The sequence below is a fragment of the Seriola aureovittata genome, chromosome 4 (assembly GCF_021018895.1).
Source record: "Seriola aureovittata isolate HTS-2021-v1 ecotype China chromosome 4, ASM2101889v1, whole genome shotgun sequence".
In the NCBI taxonomy this organism is placed as follows: domain Eukaryota; kingdom Metazoa; phylum Chordata; class Actinopteri; order Carangiformes; family Carangidae; genus Seriola; species Seriola aureovittata.
This window is the reverse complement of record NC_079367.1, coordinates 11179863-11204110: the sequence shown is the minus strand read 5'-3', so window position 1 is coordinate 11204110 and position 24248 is coordinate 11179863. Positions and strand designations below refer to the sequence as shown.

General features: G+C 40.4%; 1 protein-coding gene and 1 long non-coding RNA gene across 3 annotated transcripts in view; one reads left to right on the top strand and one right to left on the bottom strand.

Moving 5' to 3' along the window:
- si (sucrase-isomaltase (alpha-glucosidase)) overlaps nucleotides 1-12172 on the top strand; it is a 62453-nt gene extending 50281 nt beyond the window's left edge. The window contains exons 40-47 of the mRNA XM_056373758.1: nucleotides 1802-1950; nucleotides 2780-2864; nucleotides 3032-3088; nucleotides 3966-4090; nucleotides 4435-4523; nucleotides 6099-6148; nucleotides 8572-8742; nucleotides 11750-12172. Of these exons, the coding sequence (XP_056229733.1) occupies nucleotides 1802-1950; nucleotides 2780-2864; nucleotides 3032-3088; nucleotides 3966-4090; nucleotides 4435-4523; nucleotides 6099-6148; nucleotides 8572-8742; nucleotides 11750-11827 (804 nt within the window). The 3' untranslated portion in view covers nucleotides 11828-12172. The remainder of the gene's footprint in view (nucleotides 1-1801; nucleotides 1951-2779; nucleotides 2865-3031; nucleotides 3089-3965; nucleotides 4091-4434; nucleotides 4524-6098; nucleotides 6149-8571; nucleotides 8743-11749) is intronic.
- LOC130167497 (uncharacterized) overlaps nucleotides 8777-24248 on the bottom strand; it is a 105295-nt gene continuing 89823 nt past the window's right edge. For both annotated transcript variants that reach the window (XR_008827296.1, XR_008827297.1), the window contains exon 8: nucleotides 8777-10224. This is a non-coding gene — a long non-coding RNA (uncharacterized LOC130167497). The remainder of the gene's footprint in view (nucleotides 10225-24248) is intronic.

Sequence of the window (24248 nt, the reverse complement as noted above, 5' to 3'; positions counted from 1 at the left end):
TCCTTAGGTCATAAGATAATAGAAATGTCCTGTGTTCAATCATGTGCTGTTAGGCCTGTACTTAGTAACCACCGGGCCACGGTTAATAATTGTTATCAAATCTGACCCAGCTAAACTGCAGCTGGGAAGAAAATGTCTTTCATTTTATTACTCTCTGTGATGAGTTTTATGATTATATCTTTAGTTTTTCTTAAATTGAAAGACAGGAGACACGCACACATACAGATTCACACTGAACAGAATAACACACATGCATACACACGCTCATGTGCGAATGCCATACATCCTAAGACACATGCACACACACGGTATCATAGGGAGGAACATATGGTGATGACACGCTTCAGCTGAAAATCTTCATGATCCTTCGTGTGTGTGTGTGTGTACTTGAGCAGGCTGATTATTGTCCTCACTAGAGTTCCAGAAAATGAGCTAATACATTTAGATTGGCCCATATTTACAAAATGACGGTACACTGTGTCCTCTTTTTCTGTCCTTGTCTCTTAAAGGGACGTTACACTTGTTGCCAATTAAAATTAGGTAAATGTCAGCACAGTGTGTGGCTGAACAGTCGGAACATCATTTATAAGTACGCGCAGGCCATTGGAGTATTTCCTGCATGCTGCAAACTAGCTAGTGTTGCTGTCAGTCTCTCCTCATGCCTGAAAGTTATTCGTTTTCAGCTTTGTTGGGAAATCCAAACGGGAAAGAGTCAACGCTGCAAACACAATGACAAGATAAGAGAAATGCAGCTGTGTGTAAATGTACATTTATTTCACAGATGAATCTAAAAAGTAATACAGTCATACTCCGCTGGCTTTTGTCTGCGTAGCCCTGCACGTCTGTTTGTATCTGTTACTTGTAACTGAGAGAAATGAACCATAGTCAGAGCTTTAGAAATGTCTATCTATTGAAACAGTGGATTGGTTTACTCAAACACTGAGCACTTGTCTCGAGCTGCATGTAAACAGTCTCAGTCAGTGGATATTGTACAGGTATTTTTGGAAGTGTTAGGAGTGGATTCAACAGTGTGTTTATCTGCACTAAGCTAAGATGTAATTGTTAGCATGTTCTGTAAGGTTACAGTTCACATTTAAAAAAAAAAAAAAAAAAAAAGCCTAGTTTATAACTAGCACATCCACTGTGAAGTATTTCCCCAATATGTGGAAGCTGTTTCTGGAAAGTTGAGGGTTAAGGTGTCGTGTTTTTTATCGGGTTTGTGGAAGTTTGCAGCTTGCAACTTTACCCTCGGTCTTATCAATACAATATCATGTATGTAGTCTTCAAATGCGAGTGCTATCAGTAAAGGGAAATAAATATTGGAATGCCTTACTACTTGCAATAAGGGAGTATATCCCACCTGTAAGACAAATCTCACACATTGGCAAACCGGATCATCAATCATTTTTAACTCAGTGTGCAGCAAAATGTATTTGTCTTTTACTTTGTGAACTTTATATTTGTGGTAGTGTATAGTGACTTGTAATGTTTTTGCTTTTTTTGTTTTATGTTACCTGCCTAGGTACTACAGATGTAAATGTGCATTTTTTGCAAATTTTTGCATTGTGTATTTTGTACTGATGTTCATTAACATGCATTGTCTTTATCAAATAAACAAATAAGCTGTAGACAGCATTTTTAACCAGCTAGCAGGAAGCCAAAAGCTGCAATCCTGCTTCATCACACATTTGTCACAACAAATAATTACCACAGATTTGTATATTTTTTCATTACTTTTGATTCTGGTTAACCTGTCTGTAAAAATTACTTTTTAAATGTTTTTTGTTTTTTTTTCTGTCAGAGACAAGATCCTGTTTCTTGGAATTCCACCTTCTCTGAGGCGTCCCGGGACGTCCTGAACATCCGTTACACTCTGCTGCCCTACCTGTACACACTGATGTACGAGGCTCATACCAAAGGAAGTACAGTAGTGAGGCCTCTGTTGCATGAGTAAGCAAAGACACACGACACACACACACACACACGCACACACAGGTCTTATCTCTTCTGCTAACATCATGGCTGCTGCATTACATATAATCACTCAATCAAATCATTTAGTTATTAACAGCGTGGATCTTTCATCCTGATTGCTGGCAAGATAAACTGATTTTATACCACATTGCTTCTCATTAGTATGCAGAATGTCACATGTGGTTGGATGCTAGACTAAAAACCAATTTAAGTAGAGCTTTCATTTTAGTGCTTCAACACGTTTTCAGCGCAACTGTGGTTTAATGCCGGACTCCTTGTTACCATCACAGCCTTCCTTATTAGCTACAGATGTTAAGTTAAATGGGAGAGAAAAAAAAACACCCCCTGTTTATCTATCCTTATTTTTTTCTGTGAGGTTAGAAAAGCCGGTTTGTGCCATTTGCTCATTTGAATAACTTGACAAGGTAAGAAAATTAGAAGTGTCTTTCCTGCCTCAGCAACTGCCATCAAGAAGCCCTTGAGCAAGGCACTTCAAATCCTCTGAGACTGTGTGGAGGCCAGCCGTAGACTGCACTTGGCAGTTCCCAGATGTGAATGTGTGAAACTGAAAAAAACCCCAAAAAAGCCAAACATATTTATTCATTTTAAGAGACTCTTATAAAGTCACAGATGGTATTTAAGGAGCTGGCAGGGTGAGTCTGGCAGGGTTATTTGGCTTGCATCTTCAAACCATTGAATTCTGAATGAGTACTCGAAACAGTCGTCTGGCCAGAGGAGACAGGAGAGAGCATTCGAAACATTTTTTTCAGTCAGGTTTAATGGCGTCTGTGTTGCTGTGTCACAGGTTTGTGGATGATAAAACTACATGGGACATCTACAAGCAGTTCCTCTGGGGGCCCGCTCTACTTATCAGCCCTGCCCTCGACCAGGTATAAACACACGCACATGGCACACTTTAGCTTTTTTTTTAGTTTTTTGTTTTTCCTGCATTATTTAATATATCACAAATGCAGCTTCAGTGATTTGAGTGATAGCTGTCAGTCTATCTCCGCTGACTGGTATTTCTCTTTTGGTTAACTGACTTTGTGATTGACAGGGAGCCAGGAACGTGGATGGCTATGTTCCTAATGCACGCTGGTATGACTTCCACACGGTGAGTCTATGTGTGTAACAACCAGAAAACAATTCACTTCACTGAGTCCAAAGCCTCCCTTATCTTGTCTTGCATTCAGGCGCACCCCTGGTGCAACAATACAGTAGATTGCACTGAAGCAAAATTACAGAAGGAGGTAACAGCATGTGACTGGTGGATTAGTGCATGCATAATGTGGATGCACTTTGATGATATCTCAACACATGAAAGTACGTCTGTGCACCTCTTCTTGCTGTGAGCACACATTCACAGCACTGCATCTATGAGGTCCTTTATGTCTGAACATTATTTTTACAAAAATAAATACGTAGGCAGACTAAGACAGAAAAGACGCTAAAACCACAACTACAAAAAAACTAAACACACAAATAAGAAGAGACATCTATGACAACATCATTAAGGAGATGCAGCTCAACAACTGCAGAAGGCGCCTTGATGACAAAAGCAAACATCCAATCACTCCGTCTCATTCTAGCTAGGGGACTCCCCATCTGTTAGACAACATCATAAAGCCAAACAAAACATGAGAAACAATATATTAAATGGGGGCATGGGATGGTTTTTTACTTCCATTTAACTTGTCCCCTCAGCGTACAGAGAGGAGCAGGCTGTTAGACACGAGGACCAAGGACAAAGTGGAAAACACCAGAATAAAGAATTTTCTAAAGACTTCCCTTGGCGTGTAATAAATTACAGAAATGTTTCAGATATAGCCTTTATAGATGTCACATTTTTTATTGTGTGCTTTGTGATTTACCAGCGCACAAATGGCAAATTTCCCCACACAAAGGAATTGTTGGAGAAAATGAATCAAAGTTTAATTACCCACAGTATTTCTAGTAATTTATTAGCATGTAATTCTTGCTGCTTTCATCAGGCCAAAGATGTTGGAGTGCGCGGCCAGATGATTAATATGCCCACACCCATGGACCACATCAACCTTCATATCAGAGGAGGATATATCCTACCCTGGCAGAAACCAGAGAACAACACATATTACAGGTAAGTGCTGACACATCATGATAGCACACAACTACAGGTCAGCATCCTGTGTGTTTAGTGTGAAGCGTGTGTTTTGTCCTGTGCAGAGACGTAGTGTGACGGCAGATTCTTTCATCATTCCATGAACTCATTTCAAAATGAATGTCATCTATGATCATTCGTGTTTGTTAAAGAAAGAGGCGAGAGTGAGAATAAACAGAGAGACTGGTGTGTGTTCCAGCAGCGGTGAGATCAGGTGGATCGCCCCAGCAGGAATGTTGATGTATCTGTCCCAGGCAGCAGGTATTAATAGACGTTGTCCTATAGCAATCTGTTATAACCCTCTCTACCTCCTTTTGTTTCAGTCGGAGAAATACTTTAGGACTGATTGTTGCCCTGAGCGACAGTGGAACTGCTGAAGGATCGCTCTTCTGGGACGATGGAGAAGGAATAGGTAAGTAAAAGGGCACCCCTGAACACCCAACACACACACACACACACACACACACGGAATAGCATGTCAGTTCATGTTTTTACATGTGTATTCATGATAATTCATTTATTCATGGATCATAATGTCACCACTTTGGTCCAGACTGAAATATGTCAACATCTACTAGATGGATTGCCATGAAATCAGTTCACAAGTTCATGTCCCCCAATAATGAATTATACTAACTTTGATAAAGCCTCTTAGTCATGTTCATTGCAAATATTTGCAGTGCAACATAAAATGTAGCCCGCAAACACCTTTTTGGAGAAAAGAAAGACCTTAGAATAAAGACATTTTACAAAAAAATAAAAATGTGTGCAAACAAGAAGGACAGAAAAACATTTATTTTGTGATTTACAGATGAAAATGCCAGTTAGTGTTTGAATGGCATTTATTTATCTATAGAAGCAGTTTTGTAAAGATCAACATGAATGCTTGCGAAATCCCACTATGTCTTACATAGTATACGCAGTATAGGAAAGCAAGTTATTTTTACTGAATACGAATTCCTCCATTGATTTTATCAGATAGACACAGTCAACCAGAGCGTAGTCTCTCTCCACTTTCTCACTCGTTCTCACACACACATGCACACAAACACACACTCACACACACACACGCACGCACGCTGATATACGGACAGAATCAGCCTCTGAAGTGCTTCGGTGAGAAGATGCACTCCTCTGTGAAAGGCGTGTTTGTGTTGGGACAAAGAAGAGAGGGAGAGATAGAGAGAGAACGAGGGGTGACAGGGAAGGGGAGTGACAGAAACTATTACAGTAATTCCCCGTGTCGCTGCCTGGAGATATGCTCTCCATCACTCGTCTTTTATCTGCTCCCTCGCTCCTCTCTCCTGCGTCTCCCTGTCTGTCTGCAGTGTAGCCTCCCTATGTCTTTCCTGTTTGCTTTGCCTCTCGCCTTCGCACCTGCGTTATCTGCATTTCCACTTTTTGTTTGAGTTTCACTTATGCACCAGTTTTTCCCTCATTCATTCAAACTAGTCGCATGTTCACTCATTCATGCGACCTATTCATTATTCAGCCTTTTATACAGTTAAGCAGTGTAGCTTGTCAATTATTTACTTAACTTACCACCCTAATTCTATAATTTGCCCATTTAATCAACCAGTAATAAACTGCAACGACGCGTGGATGAGTATACTAATGAGTCTGTACGGAGTGAATTCATCTATGCAGTCACTCAGCTAGTCAGTCTTTTTTAATTCATGCAACTACTCACTACTCAACTACATACAGCCCTTTACTTAATGACTTACTCATTAATCCACCTCATCAGGTGATCACTTATCAGTCCATCCAGTCAGTCAGATGAGTATGAATTCAGCCCTGTGGTCACCGTGCAGAGTCTTATCCATACAGTCGCTTGTTTATTCAGTTGCTATCTCTCCGTCTCTCCTTCTCGCTCTCACTCTCTCTCTCTGTCCCTCTGTCAGTCACTCAAGTAGTCACACACCTATTTTCTCTGCCCCTCCATTTCTTGCTCTGCATGTAATTCACTCTTATTTTCTCTCCTCAGACACGGTTAAGAGAGGACAATATCTGCTGACCTCCTTTGCAGCAGCATCGGTGAGTTCAAGGGCCGACTACATGTCTACTGCATGTCTTTTTCTTTTCTTTTTTTTTCTGTTTATTGTCATTATTGTTATTGTTATTTATGCAGCAAATGATGTCAAAGGCTGTTGGAAACAATTAGCTCAGGATTTATGTCTAACTCTGGGCTGGTAATTTGAATTCAGCCATTGCCACTTGTGCCGGCGACAAAGTTGTGATGCTAAAAACAACATTTGACACCTGTTGTTAAATCACTATTTAACTAAACATCAATTGATTTCATTACACGTTCACCACAATACAATTTCTTTAACAATACCCATTTCTTTGATACAGCTGAGATAGCAAAGTAGTAAAGGAGTTACACACACAGATAGCAGAAGCTTATTTTTATTGGCTTGGTCGTCTCATTGCTTTTGATGTCAAAATTAGCAGAGCAGTTTTACAGCTTTTTTAAGAAGGGAGAATGAGACAATAGATACTGTGGCGTAGATGTTGCTGAGACCCTTAATGAAGTCACAATGTCATTTTTTCATCAGGTGCAAGGCTTTTGTCACACATGCATGAAAACTAACATGCTCCCACAGAGGTTGCTGGAGTGGAGAAGCTGTGCTTGTGTATATGCAGATCTCTTTCTGGTACCTGATTTGGCACCAAATTTGCACTTAGGTTTCTATCTGCTCATACAACCTCTTATCAGAAACACAAGCACGATGAGCAATTTTGTGGCTTTAGTTGGCAGATACAGATACAGATATAAATGTGAATTAAACTACCATACCAATCACCGGTGTGATGAAGTCAAACTCTGTTCGGATTAGATCAAATAATGCAATCCACAGATGCTTCCCTCAGAAGAGAGTGAATATCTGTAGCCATCATCCAGCATTAACAAGGATATACACCCTATCTACACTTTCTAATTGGATGAATACCCTACGTACACCTTACCTTCATTAATTAGTAGTTAATTAGTTAAATATTAGGACATGGTAAGGAGTCTTAAGAAAATAGATGCATTTAATGTGCATGCAGTAGGGGTTTATATATTTTTGGAGTGGTCTGTCAGATAAAGCAAAGAAGATTAATATAAAAAGAGGAGGTGTGAGGAGCAGAAATGAGGTTCTGAAAATGCACTGTGCAGCCCAAGCAATACAAACTCAGCTGCATCGCCCTAACAACCATGGCACGTGAGCTTTGATGAGGAGCCATGACATTACCAATCTCTTATAAACGTTAAGAAAAAAAAGAAGGACAAAATACACAATTGTGCCAATGCATGCATAAATGTAGAGCCCAAGAGTTTGTGTCGTATGCGAATATGTCTCACGGCTAAGTTCGGTGAGAGGCGAGTGTTTACCAGGCCACAGTTTGATCACACTTTGACTCAGACATGACAGAAACTCCCTAATCGCTGGGACTAATGGGACTAACCCAGCCCCATTTGCCTCTTAGCCAGGCAAAGGCACACAATCACACACATTAATGAGCATGGGTTTAATCACAAACATACTCGCACGCACACACATACATTATATGCACACGTCTACAGTATACACATACACACATACAGCTACCATGGCCAAACATCTGTGGCTGTCCTCTGCCTACCATCAGGCTCATTCCAAAGCAATTTCACACAGCGATAAAACAGGCACACTGTCTGACAGCCAAAGGGGGAGAGGGAGCGTAAATGTGTGTGTTTTTGTGTTTGAACGTGTGTGTGTGTGTGTGTGTGTGTGTGTATGTGGGTGTATGTGTGACCAGGCAGATGTGAGAAGATGAGGATAAGTTGGGCAATGAGGCCAGTGCTGCCTGGCAGATTAGCAGATCGTATGCCATTTTGGATGGCTATCTGAATGTAGATGTGTATGTGTGTGTGTGTGAGAGAGAGAGACAGATAGAGAGAGAGACTAGATTTTAGTCTTCCTCAGTTTTAAGGTGCTGTCAGTACTTTGGTTAAATGATAACACACACACACACACACACACGCTCCATCATGGGTGTTTGTCAGAGTGTGAACATGATAAAAACACAGATGTAAAACTTTTCAGTCAATCAAAATTTCCATGCAGAAGATTATCTACTAAAAGCAAGGCACAGGGAAAAAAATTATAATTCGGTGGATATAAAACTAATGATATGGAGAGAGATACTCAAATGTTAAATCTCACTCAGTAAAGAGATGAAGCATGGAATGAAACTGAATATGAGGCTCACTAAAGCACATTTTCAGCAAATCCTAGGGACAACACTGTAAATTCAGGATTGACGACGTGCCCGACACACAAATCACATCCACTCTGCACTACTGTAAAATGAATCAATGCATGGGATGAATCATAATTTAGTAGATATTAGTTAATATGAGCCAAATATGTGATTTTGGTATTACACTTAGCCCATTTCTAATAACTCTCTTACACTTTCTCCTCCAGAACACCTTGACGAGTCAGGTCATGCACAACGAGCTGGCCCCTGCTGACCGGCTGATTCTGGGTGTGGTGAAGGTTTGGGGCGCAGGCAGTGTCAAGATCACAACAGTGACCTTAACGGACGCCAGCGGAACGGCGCAGCCACTGAGCCCACAGCACAACCTCGACACTCAGGTCAGAAAGAGTACTGAGATGTTTACCATTTATTTACCACAGTTAATTTATTCATGATATGATTAGTGGAGTTTTCTAATCTGTGTTAAAAAAACAAAAAAAACAAGTTACAGTTAGTGTATTACAAGCTGAATCAATTATGACTAAAAACAGTGTTGTCCTCTCACTAAATTTTTAAATAGGCTTAGAATTACGTGCTGTTAATGCTTCCTGCCACTGTGATACACATTTCAACAGACTGCTGACCAACATCATCAAGTACAGGAAATGGTCTATGACTGCAAAGGCTCTTAACAAAAATGAAATGCCAGTCTCTCTAGAAAATGAGGGGTATTTTTGAGCATATAGTTACGGACAGAAATTCAAATTACCTTTAAACAAACAACATCATACTGAAAGCTTTAAAGCCACAGAAAAACATTTGAAGATAAACTGAAAGATATTTCCAGCTTCCAATTTACAGTGAATTGCTTCACAGAATTTGCTTGAAATCAACCATAGAAATTGTTATTCAATAATAAAGACACTGATCTTTAAGGAAATAAACACCAGACTGTGACGTCTGTTAGGAAAGATGGGAAACTTCAATGGTAATAGAACAATATAAACATCTAATATGAATACAAGTGCATATTCCATCGCATCCAACATATGAACTCAGCATATGAATTTCTGCTCTGATAACCTCAAAATAAACATATTAATCACTGTCTTGCATGCATACAATCACTGTCATTGAATTTCACAGTGGATGTTTGTGCATTAATGTCATAGCCCAGTGAAACTCTTTCATCATTCCATGAACTCATTTCATAAACACACCCCAGCTTTCAAGTTGATTGAGCATTTCCCTGACAGTCAAAAACTGTCACTACAGGAGAAAAAAAAAAAAAAAAAAACGCACTCAGGTTCACAACCCAGCGCCCTGCTGTGCCACACTATGTCACCTAATAGCTGTAATCAACTCTGCATTCCCCCCCGACACCATTGTTTTGTAATGAACACAAAGCTGAAGACTCGGCTCAGGACAGCCATTTTAAAGCTGCTCGTTTAAAATGATTGTCATTTCCTCCTGCTCTCTCCATCATCTCTTCCAATGGTTGAGTGGAAGCAAATGTGACAGAAAATCACGGGGAACTGTGTACACATAGCCAAGCCATATGCCCCGTGTTCGAGTACTTGCTCCATGATGTTGTCGGATTTTCACACTGTTGTCACAGTATCACAGTTTACTATCATTTTTTAGTCGCCACTGTGGGAATTGAGCACTGGCATATCGTCAGATGTACATCAAAGGAATTTCCCGCAGTATATGCATCTAAATCTTCTCTGTAGTGAGATCAGTGTCAGCTGAAAGGTTCAGCTGGAGTTAAGGATACTCCAGAGTGGGGTGAATGTTCATCAAAAACAGGGCTTGAGCTGAGGTCATCTGGCTGAAGGACAGACTCTCTAATTAATGGGCGAGGTTGTGGAGGCAGAATCCTGAGATGTAAAAACACAAATAAGAGAAACAAAGAAGAGATGAGTCACTTGAGGAGCTATATCGCTATTCTACAGTGAAATGTATGGACAACTGTATAAGTTTGAGGTGAAGGACAGGCAATATGGAGGACTTCCCCTACAAGAGAGTGGAAAAGGAAAAAGGAAAGACAAGGCCAGGTTTAAAAGGAGCATGTGTTCCCTCTCCTCATTTGGCCTGTGATAAAATATTCCTGTCCAGGTTGTGTACTGTACTCAGTGCACTTATCAGGAGCATGAAAATGATAGCTACAGCAGCTCCATAAATAATTGTAGGTGAAAAAGCCCAGAGGTGTTAGATTTATGCTGTTCTTGGAGAAGACGGACAGGGAGAAGCAAGAAGAGAGGGCAAGGATTGCAGATGAGGAAAGTCAGAATGACAGAGAGATTTCTTTTGAGTGTGTGTGTGTGTGTGTGTGTGTGTGTGTGTGTGTGTGTGTGCGCATTGGGGATGCATGGATGAGTTGAGAATAATGAAAAGACAGAAAGACAGTCCATCTTTGAGGAAGGAGGGAAGGACGGACAGAGCGCGGCGGAGGGAGAGAGAATGCATCACAGGAAACAGGTGGAGAGAGGAAGAGAGAGGTGAAAGAGATAAACAGGGAGGATGAAAGATGGGCGGAGGGGAGGAAGAAGGGCAGAGAGGAAGGAGAGCGAGGGAATGAGGATGACACAGTATGCACATGGTAATAAGTGGTTTTTCAGCACGAGACAATCCATTCATCTCCCTAAGTATTGTCTTATAGGGTAGCAACTTGAAAGAGGCGGTAAACAGCTGGCACAGTGTCATTTAAATACAGTGAGGTGGGCGAGCTATTTCTGTCTGTTACAGGGCAAGATCTTTTATTCTGAAACTGTTATTTACAATATCTCTTCACATGTATAAGCCCAGGCTTGTTTGACGTTACTGGGAACCCCTGCTGTTTAGGCCATATGACATGAGTGGAAGCAGATACAAGATACAGAAGAGGACATTGTCCTACATTGGTCACATTTAGTAGATGAAATGAAGTCATTCTAAAGAAACATGGCACAAGCTCCATCCATCTATTTATCCATCCTTTGTCTATACGTGCTTATGTGCAGGATCGCAGGGAGTTTAAGCCAATATGCAAATTCCCTATCACAGGCCGAACATTTATTGCTCACACAGATATTCAACCAGTTCACCTAACCTGCATTACATTCAGATATCACATGGTTAAAAAGTTTCTTTTTTTCCTGTTGGTACATTTTGTTCATTTCTTGGGACATTGTATTGTCATATTCCATCTTTATACATAATACATGACTTATTGAGAACATGATTTTGGACTTTGATTTTGGATTTGAAGTCATCTACAGTGAAGTCCAACAGTTTGTTCAAAACACTTGAGGAACAAAAACTACAAATTTCCTCATACGTGGCTCATACAAGATGTAAAACATTAAACATTTACTTATTTGGTGTAATGGTGTAACTAACTCTCTTTTTTTCTTGTGTCTATAGGAGCTGATCGTAGATGCTACTGCGAAGTCTGTTCCTCTGGATCAACGTTTTACCATCACATGGACGACCAGCGAGTAGCAGAGTTGTCGCTGGCAAACAATGAATATTTCTGTACATAATAGCAATAAGTTATGATGTGAAGTAAATGCAATGTTTTTTGAACGTGATATCACCTTAATGGCCTCACTGATGAGCCCACATGTAAATGTTGACACAACCCTAACTTGTTTTTTGTTTTCGTTTTACACGAACACACCTTTAAACCTTAAGTAACATTACATGGGATTGAGCAGAGGCAGAAAAAATGCCAAAAAATAAAATGTTTTAAACCTACAATACATAACTTTGGAATGTAACTGTTTTGTTTTTCAATTCTCAGTGCAAAACTACAAATTAATAAAGTGCTTGATAATGAAAAAACAATATTGGCTGTCTCTGATGTGATTGAAAATAGCATCAGTACTACTAGCACAACTCGTTTCCTGCACACACAGTACTTTAGTTACTGGAGTAACTGGAATATGTTGAAGTTAGTTGTAGCTGCTGTAGCTGAAATTAACATGAGGGATAGATAGAAAGCCACAGTGTTGTGCATGAACGCGTTCAATGAACGGAGTGGTACGGACGATACAGACGCATCTGCTACTGCTGAAGCCAGTTTGTTTGAGCATTTGACGCAGTTTTATGAACAGACAAGTGACAAGACTCAGACGGATTATATTTATATACGGATTTTAAATGTAACTCATGTCTGATTCTTCAGTGGTATACAATAATTCATTTAGTTTGGGAGGGATTTGGGGCTGGGGATGGATGGGTAGAAGGAGGTTCTATTGAAAAAGAATACTGGCTTTTATTTTTTTTTTTAAACGGAACAAATGAACTTGAACTAGTTCATTTTCATCTGTATGGACTGAACTTTGAACTAGTTCTTTTTAACACTGGATAGCCATGTCTCCACCTTGCACCAGAGAGGGCTGGCTAGAGTTGATGGTGCTTGTTTAAAAATTGGAACAAATGAAAAATTGGATCAGTTTTTGATCAGATGGCAACAGTTTAAAGGAAGAGGCAAGGTGGGTGGGGGGAATGCCTCTTGTCACCCCACAATGTTGTTTGCCTTTTTCATCAGTCTGTTTCTGTAAATATATTCCATACCTGATCCCTCACAATTTTGGTGTCCACAGCGCTTTACCTGCAGAGAGAGTAATTTTATGAAATTGTTCTGGCCCCTTACTTCACCACACAGATGCATCAGTAGGCAATCAGCAGCTGGGCAAAATGAGCGAACAGGTGTTTATAATAAAAATAACAAACAGTCACAACTAATGACCAGCGGAAAGAAACACACGCAACATCTTCAAGTCTGCTTTTGACAAGTTGAAACACTTTGATTCAAGATAATGCATGATGCTGTGACTGAGTATGCTCCTGTAGCAGTGCAGTCAGCAACACAGTGACAACGGCGAAAGTGGCATTATTAAGTGCAGTTTAGGTTTTTATCTACATTTGCTTCTATTGCATTTTTTTGGCACCTGTGTGCTTCCCCGGCTGCACACGTGTATGCATCTGTACATGTATGGTTCTGTGTGGGTGTGCCAGCAACTAGACACTAATTATAGCTCTCACCTGCGGCGAGCTGTCTACCTGTGCTTTGTCTTGTCCCATTACTTCCCCATATAATGATACAGTCATTCATTATTCAGCTTGCAGTAAATGTAATGATATCAATTTAGCCATGGGCAACTCAAATTGATTTCCACCCTAATTGCCACTCCACAGGAAGGGATGTAAGAGGAGCGGTGGAGGGGGTGGTTCTGTGCTTGTGCCCCACAGAAGTTTAGATTGTGATGATTCATTCCAGCTCCTGTCTTCAGGTATATGTGATTTTGAAGAGAATTTTGTTTTGGCTTCCGAAACAAAGCCAGCCACCCACAAGTGCCAACAGGACTAATTGAGCTGGTGATCTGACCAGGCACTTTTTTTCCCCCTGGATTCAAGCTGAAGTCACACTGCTGCCTTTGGAAGAAATTGGATCTGAGAGAAAAGAGAAGAGAAGAGAAGAGAAGAGAAGACTGAAAAAATCCTGGCTTTTATCTGTTCTTCTGCATTTTTACACTGGTTTATTCTGATTATATGAGTTGTTATAAAAATAAAAACTCTAAACATCTCTAATGTTGCGGTGGAATGAAACTTCACAATGAATGCCCTCTGACATTATCATCATCAGAATTTGTTGTTATATTTGTTATTTTCTGTGGAAACAGTTTTATAAAGCACCTTGACAGAGAACAGCACAGGGCAGCCAAACCTGGCTGTCTTCTTGGACATCTAGAGAACCTCACATCTCTTTACGCTTAGATGTGTTTAGCTCAAACTTTGTTTCTTTTCTTTTGCATGAATTAATGATTAATGAATGATCCAGGTTGCAAGACTCTTGCAGCATATAGACCTAGATATAGGAATCAGATCTTCTCCCGATTTCAGACTTATGTGGCTCTTTCCACAGAGTGAAACAATGTGACCAAACACGTTTCACACAAAGTCTCACAATATCTTATTGTCCCATAGATCAATGCAGTTTTTTTTTCTGACTTTCTGCACGAGAACACGTCTTACCAGACAACATGCTTTTAAATGAGTTGCTATAACAATGTGTCTTTGTTACCGAGGTGACTGACAGATACAAGTGTGTCACAGATGAAGGGGGAGAAACAAAGAGATAAAACAACACGAGAGCGGGAAACGCTTTGACGACATCAAAGACTGTCAGATGTGACAGGCGTGTGTGTGTGTGTGTGTGCGTGTGCATGCATATGTGTGCTTAACATGCTGCTGATACACTTTTCTGTATAGAAGTTTGCAAACTTAAAGTTACCTTTAAGTGGTTACAAATGATGAAAGCATCTATGAGGTGATAACTGTGCAGGATTACTGTGCAAGAGTCGTATAGTAATAACATCTGTGTGTGTGAACCGCATAAATTCAAAAATCCTTATTTTGAAAAGACAGGTTGCAGCATGAAAATATGAGTCATTAAAGAGTAAAAAAAATGCTTTTAATCAGAACTCTCTCTTTCATCATGTGTCCCTATATGGGTAAGAGATAAATCAGGCAAGTATGGAACATAAAAGAGCCCTTGTCTCACTTTCTTCTATTTCAGATCTAACACAGTCTTTAACACAAATGGACACACACACAAACACACACACAATTTTTCTGCCTTCCTGTCATTTCATGAGCACAGCTATTGTGTCGACAGCCCAATAGCACCCTACCTGACCAGATCCTCACAGCCAGTTTCACCAGTTGACACATTACACCCACAATCTCACTAACGCATGCACGCTAGGAGAAAAAAAAAAAAAAAAAAAAAATCTCACCTGTTTGTCATGAGCCATTTCATGTGTTTGACACCACGTTTCAGCTATGCAATTTTCCTTTCACCTTCGCTAATCTGCCACTCACTTAAGGCAGTCATGCTCACCGGTAAGTCAAACATACACTGTGTGCCCGTTGAGAGCCTACCATGCTAATTAGTGTTTCTGCAGCTGCATTAAAGGAACCTCAGTGGTTACTAACCCTGACTGAGAACTCAGTGAAAACCTTCCCCCCAAAAATCCTCACATGATAAAGGAAAAAGAAATAAGAAGAAACCTCAGGAGAGGCAATTCAAAGAGAAACGGTTTCTGTACTCACAGCTGGGGGTGCAACAGGAACCATTTGCAAGAAAAACCAAAACAAAAAAAAAAAACACTTCCTTTTAAAGAAATCTTCTATAAAACCTTTGTATTGTACAACCTTTGGCTGGTTTATATCTGCCATTTCTTTATGTGATCCCATTCTTTCATTTATCCTTGTATGTCAGTGTGCCCTTGAAATAAACAGGTACAGGGCAAGATGTAAACTTTTTGCTTCTACTTCCTCCAAAAAAACAATAAAAAATAAAACCCTCTGCCTTCTGGTTGCTTTGATATTAATGATATTTCATTTCACATGGACAGGCTGAGATAATATTTTACACAAATCATTGACATGAACAACCCTGGACAATGCTGATAACATGATTGACAGTATAAACTGAAAGTAACAAAGATGAACCAAGCAGCAGGAAATGTGCATCAGAGATAGTTAATTAAAAAACATGACAGTGAACCATCTTAGGGGACATTTTAAGACAAAAGACAGTTATAAAGGTGGGACAGTGGTGCAGCTGACAACTGGTTTTCATTCAGATCAGCCTCAAAAGGTGAGAGCAAGATCTGCTGAGAGTAATAGACAGCCATTTCATTTTAGAGTGAATGACTATAATTAATAAATGCCATTAAAACACATCTGTCAACACTCATGCTTCCTCTTCAGGTGGCATGGCAATCATAACTGCAGCAATCACCATCATCATCATGATCACCATTGTCATCACTCTTAAAATGTGTCATTGGAGAACAGAAACATGACTTCCCCCAAATGAGTCACAAGAAACAAGCAAATGAAAGGAAAGAAGAAGAAAGAATACTTCTCAACAAAAGCTGTAGAAGTTTTTCATCAGCACTGGGCTTAAAATGGAATGTGTAGGCTAAGTGAAGATTTACTAATGTGTTGTGTAAAATCAGTTCATGCAATTTTCTGTGACTTGACTTTGTTCTATCTAGCTGTATTAAAAGCACCTACTTTTAAGAGACGGAATCACTGGAAGTGAGTTGTTATTTAAGATTAAATAGAAGGAAATCAAGCTGGGGCAAGCTATTAACACTGATATTGTTCAGCTTGTAACTCTGGCTGGTGGGTGAACAAGAGACCAACTGTTTCTGTTTGCTTTGAAATGATTTCCCAACCAATTACGCGCAAAGCTCACTGTAAGCCTTAGGTGGAGTCAAATAAACAAAACGATGGAACAGCTGTTTCCATGTTCGGCCTTGATGTAAAGGAGGGGGAAACTGCAAGGATACTTATGAGTCAGTGCAAACTGAGAATTTTTTTCTTCTTCTTCTTCTTTTAGATAGAGCATTGAGGAAAAAAAAAAGAAGGCATTTCTATCTGGCAGACGGCAGATTGTGGATTAAGCACCAAAGGATGGCCACACGCACACATCTTCACAAATCACATCAAATGGCACAGCGGCACACCCACGCACTTACACACTCACACAAACATTCCTTACAAATCAAATCAAAAACAGGGCACGCACGGAGGAAGAGTGATTTGCCAATTGGCCAGAGCATTCACGCAGAAAAGGATTTAAATATCACTGGAAATGGGGCCAGTGTGATTGCATCACTTCCGGTTCAGCAGAGCTAGTCAAATGCCTCTGGTGGCCACGTAATTCAATACTCCAGATAGTATGCATTATGCCACAAATCACCCCGCATGCACTGTCACCAGCAAACGGGAGATTCGAATTGAGCACACCCAGCAGCGTCGTCGAGGGTGTATGCTTATGCAGTCATACTGAATACACTCTGCTGTTGAGTGCTGAGGCTGTATAAAAATACCGGCCTAATTACACATGAAATGTACAAAGGGGTCAAATTTACTGCCCTTAAATCCCGAATTACAGTTTTGTGACCGAGCGTGCCTCATCTGAATATGAAAGAGTACATGTGACAGCTGCTCCCTGTAGCTGTCAGCTGATAAAATGGGGACAAGAAAAAAAGAAGACCAATAAACAAATGAATAATCCCTGCTCATTATACACACAGAGAGTGCGGCGGAATATCTGTTTATTTTGGGTTTGCCTCATTTTTCTTTTTTGTTAAAGCTTCACAATAGAAACATGGGTACTGAGGCATCCAACCTCTAGCTTGACTGTAAATTGCAATCACCCCCCCAGAAAATGACATACATGATTCATTCACACACTTCACACACTTGTGTGGGCTCTGGCTCACGAATGTTTGTGGGAAAGACATGTTACATTTCTAGCACAAAATGAAGAACGCTGCAAAGGCTGACAGTCATGATGCATGGTAGTAATTGCAAAGCTAAAAGAGGAAAGTGTTTAATTTAGTTTGTGGATAAATGTTGCCATGACAACACACATCGGCTGACTGACATTTTATAAAGGACACACTGGGATGGCTTCCCTCATTTTTCAGTCCATGCATACAGTGTACATACAAACATATACCGGTAAACATTAATTGTGCATTTACAATGTAATTAGAGGATACAAAATATTTAAATGTGAACAATAATCAGCTGCACTTCTCTACCAGATACAATCGATGCAAAGCAGGAAATGATGTTCTTTAACATTCAAAAGTCATTGAGATGGAGAAAGAGAAATGTTTAGAACAAGACAGGTTTAGAAATTAATTATTATAAATATAAATTAGTTATTTACGTATGAATCACACCTAACTGCATTACAATGTAATAAAATTTAATGGTCTAAATGAAAAACCAACGATATTCTGTTCAAAATATTATAAAAGTAAAATAAGATACTCTTGACTGTTGGCGAAGCCCTCTTCCCAGCTGCCAAAACCAACCAGCAACCAGTAGATTTCAGGTCTAAAAGTTCTTATCCCTCTGATTTTGGGGAAAGTTTGAACGGTTGGGCTACAGCAGTAACACATACAATGGAATAATAAACCAACTTAAATTAATGCCATATTCCACAAAAATTAAACCAAAAGTACTAACCACTACTCATGCATACAAACCCCATGTCTGCTATACTGTACATCACTGCATGCTACTAGATAAGTGTAAGAGGGCAACAGCGCTGATTGGCTGGTTGGAAGTGGACAGAGGAGAGCCCGCAGGAGCTGGTGGAAGCTGGCCTCATAACCCTGAAGTACAACACACAGTTTGACCCTGCGACTTTGGATCGTAGCCACAGCTCAGTTACTGGGATGAACAAGTCCTATTATTTCCTTTCCACCAAAAAAAAAATTACATCCCAGATAAAAGAAGATGTGTCATTTACAGTAAAAAGCCTAAAGAGATATCTGACAGCTATTTTGTCCACATGGATTTTCTTACAGCATATGTGAGATACTGCTTGTCCACATGGAGCAACATCAGTATTGTAGCTGCAGCGGCACTCTGCCCTGACTGTCGATTGGCTCCTTGAACTGCTATGGGAACTGCTTTTGAGTGGTTGTTCTTTGGCATTAGAACGAGTCTCAGTTTAACCACATCTCTTGATGAGCGAACAGACAACAACTTGTTGAGGATTTCCAGTGCAGTATTCATCAACCATAGAATGAAAGACCTTGATGGCACTACGTTTTCTATCTATACAGAGTAAAGCAGCACTCATGTGTGACTCCTTCACATCAAACACACTTGTTGACTGTGTATCCCTCATCTTAGTCTGGTAAATACATTTTTGATTGATTCAATTTACCACAGTTAATAAAGAATTATTTCTTAAATATCAACATCCATAATGTATACTGCAGATGTCACATTATAAAGCAATATACTTTTTTTTTTTTTAAACAATCCAGAACTTTGAACTCCAGCTACAGGTATATCCTTAAAAGTGTAAAAGTTTTTTTTTTTTTTTTTTTTTTTTTTTTTTTTTTAGTAAATACAAGGTTTCTTGCACACAGCTGATGATAGCAAACTTCTTCAGATGGACAGATCATCATCACAGAACAATACAGCCTATGATGACAAATTGAGAGTGATCACTTGGAGTGGATAGGGGACGATGAGAAATGAGAGTAGAAAGCGGGAAAGGGGCGATGAGAGATGGGGAGCACTGACATGGTGAGGGAGCGGGTCAGGGAGAATAAAGGATGGTGGATGAGAGTCAGGGATATACTGAGTAGGAGGGATGGGTGGAGGGAAACCGAGAGGAGGGGAGCGTCCTCTTGGTAGAATAGTTCTGATTGAGGTCAGTTTTCCCACCAGATGAGACTCCACTTTAATCACCCTCTGTCGGTCTCATCACCATGGAGGGGCTGGCCTCATCAGGGATAGAGGAGAGACAGTGTTTGGAGGAGAGAGAGAGAGAGAGTAAGAGATATCGACAAGAGAAAGAGAAATTATGAACAGAGAAACACAGAAAATGCAAGCCGGATGTGCTGAATAAGAGAGGAGGGGAGGCAGATTTAGAAAGACACAGAAAGCAAAGGACAAGGTGAGGGACTACGAGATAAAGAACTACATGCCACATGAGATACAACATTGGACCAACACAGAGGAAGGAAGAGGGTGCACAGAATCTGAAACAGAGTAGAAAGGGGGGAAATTTTATTTAAGCAAAGGACTAGCACAGCACCCAAATTATAAATAGTGAGGGATGCAACGGGATGAAAAAAGAAAAAGAGGAGGGCCAGAGAAACACAATAATAACAGAGAAAAATTTTTGTGCATACATGAGGAAAAAAATTTTAATGTCTGGAGATTGGCTGGAGCCCACAAAAACAAACAATCAAGTTCTGGCAACAGTAGTTTACTTGGAGCTTCATACAGTGAAGTTAGATGGGGGGAAGGCACATCTAAGCAGATCCAAGGCAGACACCTCACAGTTGTTATTCCACTGTAAGGTAGTTCCCACTTCCCGGTCTATATGAGGATTGTGTCTCTTAAGGTAATAGTTTCAAAAGTATTGAATACATGACCAAGAGGAGCCATCTGGTGAGTAACTGTGCAAAGGAGTCAAACATCAAGGGCGTTGGTGTTGATGGGTTTATTCTGTGGTACCCAGTGGAGGCCTAGCTGGGTCAGTACCTTAATCGATGAGAACGGAGACCTTGAATTCTTGTCTGAGGCAGACTAGCTGTACATGGAGTAGAGGTCGAGAGTTCTGACATTGCTGGTGAGCCATGGTTTTTACTGGGAAAACAAAATGGCCGCTGTGTCCACAGTGCAAGCAACAGTTCTCCCGCAGGCAGCTCTGTAATGCTGCAGCTGAAAGCCGGGCCCGGCCTATAGCTGCATGGGCTCTGGGGCATTCCTAGAAGCAAGAAGCTATTTGTAAGTTTTGCTATTGCTTCATAGTCTATCTTTAGCATTAACAGCTGTTTACTTACCAGTCTAGGAGAAATGTTTCAGGTTCAGCATCAAAATTCATTCCTTAACTTGCCAAGAGCTGTCTCCAGTGGTGGAAAGCAACGCTCTTGTTTTGCTTCTATCTCTATCACTGCCAGTTCTAGTACCAATTCATTGTAGCATCCAGGCTGCTCTGAGGTAGTAGTGCTGCTCAGAGGGCATATTCTAAACTCTTGTTAATACAATGATGGCTGAAGCATTGGCTATGTAACAGTAGCATAACTTTAATTATGTCCTTTAATGCAATTAGACAATCCATTATAGAATAGCAACAGTCCAGAATTGATTGGAGTAATCTGCCACTGTCCGTCCACCCTGGGTGAGGTTGGGACCTCAAGCCGCCCTTCTCCCAGGAGTGGTATGGTCAAAAGCCTTACTGAGCTCAGTGGAGAATCACTGAGCCATGGCACCGGAAAGGAACTGAGTCTCTCTGATGTGATATGTAAGCCACTTGTGACCGTTATGTGGGAAATGAAGAACACTGGAGTTTGAATGTGAGAGAACACTTGACCAAGAAGCACCGGCAGGCTCCTTGAGACCCCATATAACTTTCTGGGGGAAGCAATCATGGTAGCCGGAGATCAATGAGCTGCCTGGAGCAGGAGTGGAAACAGCATGATTGGAGCTGGTGAGTCTCTGTAACTGTTTCACAGGTTGACTCCAGGTTTGCTCAAAGCGAACAGAGATCTCCTGCAGACCCCCTGTAGTGGAGGTAAGTCTTTGTTCATGATGATGAATGGTGTCAGCCTAAGCAAATCGACTCCTGCCTACAGAGGGGTTTGAGTCGGTTGGGTTCATACTGGCCAGACTGTACTGTAACATCTGGAGAAAGGCTTGAATCCAGAGGCACAACAACAAACAGACATAAAAATGACATTTCAAACCAGGTAATCAAATAGGCAAACAAATCCAATAAGGGGCAGGCGAAGGGAATCCAAAAACCACAAAGCAGTCCAAGGGTGGGAAAGAGGCTGGCAGGAATGCAAGGATAGAAAGCTGAAAAGCTGGGCGGAAAACACAACACAATCTGGCAGGGAATGAGTGGAGATGGGCCAGGATCTATATTAGGAGCTGTTAAGGGGGTGGTGAACAGGTGAGTAGGTGGGAGGGGAAGACTCAGGTGGCCACAAGGTGGGCAAACCAGGGTTATTTCAGGGCAGGAGGGAATGGCAGGGTCTGAAATGATGGGAGGGGTAGTGCTACTGCAAAAGCAGGCAGGTAATGAATGAAAGAATGTAAAGAACTGTGAAAGAATTCACATAGAAAATGTGTGAAGAGTTTATATAATATTATAGATTTCAACACCAAACACTTAATTTAGCTCCATCTCAACCAGCTACAACAGTGAAGTTAAGGTCACTTGTCCATTAAAGCCTCAGTGATAATAATAGTATAACATTCTGCAAGAAAGCACATAATAGTACTAATACTTGTTAAATGGCAGTACATTTTGTGCTGTTAATTTCTTTCTACTTCCACTGATCAATATTTTTGTACCAACAACAGTAAAGTGGGAAAAAGTGAAAGGTGTCGAACCAATAGAGAATTATCACCCATCTCTGCAGTTTCCCTTCCTGTAATGTTGTTCAGCTCATTGTTTTGAGTTTTATGGCTGCGCCTTTGCTGGTTTTGTTTGCTTTCACCACTTTCATCAGCCTGGTTTGCAGCTACATCAGGCAGCTGTTTTAGGATAAACAGCTCTGATAAACCAAAATTGCAGACAGATGCAGTTAGCGACTAGCTGGTGAACATAGAGGAGCTAAAGCATCAGATATTTCCCACAGTAGGTTTTCGAGACCAAAGCAGAACTAAAAGGATGGTGAATACTGGATCTATATTTGCCAGGTGGCCAGAAACATGAGTTCAAATAATTCCAAATATTGGCTTTGTGTAACTGTGTAACTGCTTTGTGTCTGCTGAATGTGCAAAAAGGCAATTGTTTGCTAACATATCAACATTTTAAGGTAATAAGCCAGCTGGTATGCTACCTACAAATTAGCAAAAATCGATCAGTAAAAGTTGTTTTTTTTTTTTTTATCGTGTGCTATTTTTAATTCTACTAATAAAGGATCTAAAAAATATATTCCACCATTATGATGGAGATAATGTATGAGTTGTAGCTACATTTTTTTTTGCTAATAATGAAAGAATAAAACTAACAATGTTATAATGAAATTTTACCATTAAGTCAAAGTACAAATTGTATTCTTAATGCACATAAACTGCAGGACAACTGCAACAAATCTCATACTGCTTCATTCAAATGGGGAATTGTGGATTGCTTTCTGGTTCAGAAGGAAGAAAAAAACATTCATGCTATAATACTATATTTTTAGGAATTTTAGGTTTAGGGAAACCCCTACGGGCTCATACAGCATTGACAGAGTAAAAGCCCCCAGAGTGAAAAGCCAGCTTGTATGGAAGAAAGGATAAAAATGGAGAGAGAGGCAAACAGAGAGAGAGATCAGAGGCAGGGAGGGAGAAATAGATGAGAAGATAGACTTCTGGTATTAGCATGAGGTCTCCCGTCTCTCCTGCAGCCAGAGTGACACCTGCTTAGCTTTGATTCAAAATTGCACACTGAGGTTTAACAGAAGGCCACACATAGTGAATAAAAAGAGCAGTGGCACTGTGCACACATATGCTCAATCTGATATATGTCAACATAAAAAAGCAGAACACACACACACACAGGCACACAGACACACACACGTTTATATATTTACTAATAATTCTATTCAGTCCACCAGATTTGAGAACACGCAGGGAAAGATTAGTGAGAGCAGAACAAGTTTTGAACACGAATGAGGACATAATGTTCTAAAAAGTCCTGGAACAAAAACTCCAGCTCCGGGCTCCAGGAACTCAGTTTCCTCTCCGTCATTCATGGCTACATTCAGCACCTGAAAAGATGATTTATTTGCATTTCAAGAACATTGTGTAATTTGAAATTTATGACTAATTTCCTTCTTTCAAGACATATTCTGCCTTGGCGGTCTAAAGTGCTCTGAGGAAGTCCAAATGGAGGAATTTTTCTGTGTTGTAAATGAACAGGAGTTTCTCTTACATGATCAATGCTAAAAACCAAAGAAAAATCTACAATTTGGTCAATAAATGAGAAGTGATGGAAGTGCTGTGTTGGATGCTGACGTTCCCCTGTTTGCAGTTAGTTTGAAATCAGGGTTCCTTTGGTATGAAGAGGATGATTATCCCATGTTCTGGAAAAACCTCTGAAGGCCACCGAAAGTCTTGCGAGGGAAAACCCAGTGATTGCAAAAGAGGTTAACATGGCTGCTTATGTGTAGAAGTCCCACACCCACAGAGTAGAGGCTGAAACATGAGGACAAGATGAACCTGAAAGTTGCATGCATTTGTTACGTTCCCAGAAAGAGTCTGGGGATAAAGGGAAGTAACAATGAAAAATGTAGAAACCGGAATTGAGCAATGAATAAGGAGGAGTTTTATTCACAATCCGGGAAAACACACTCATGGT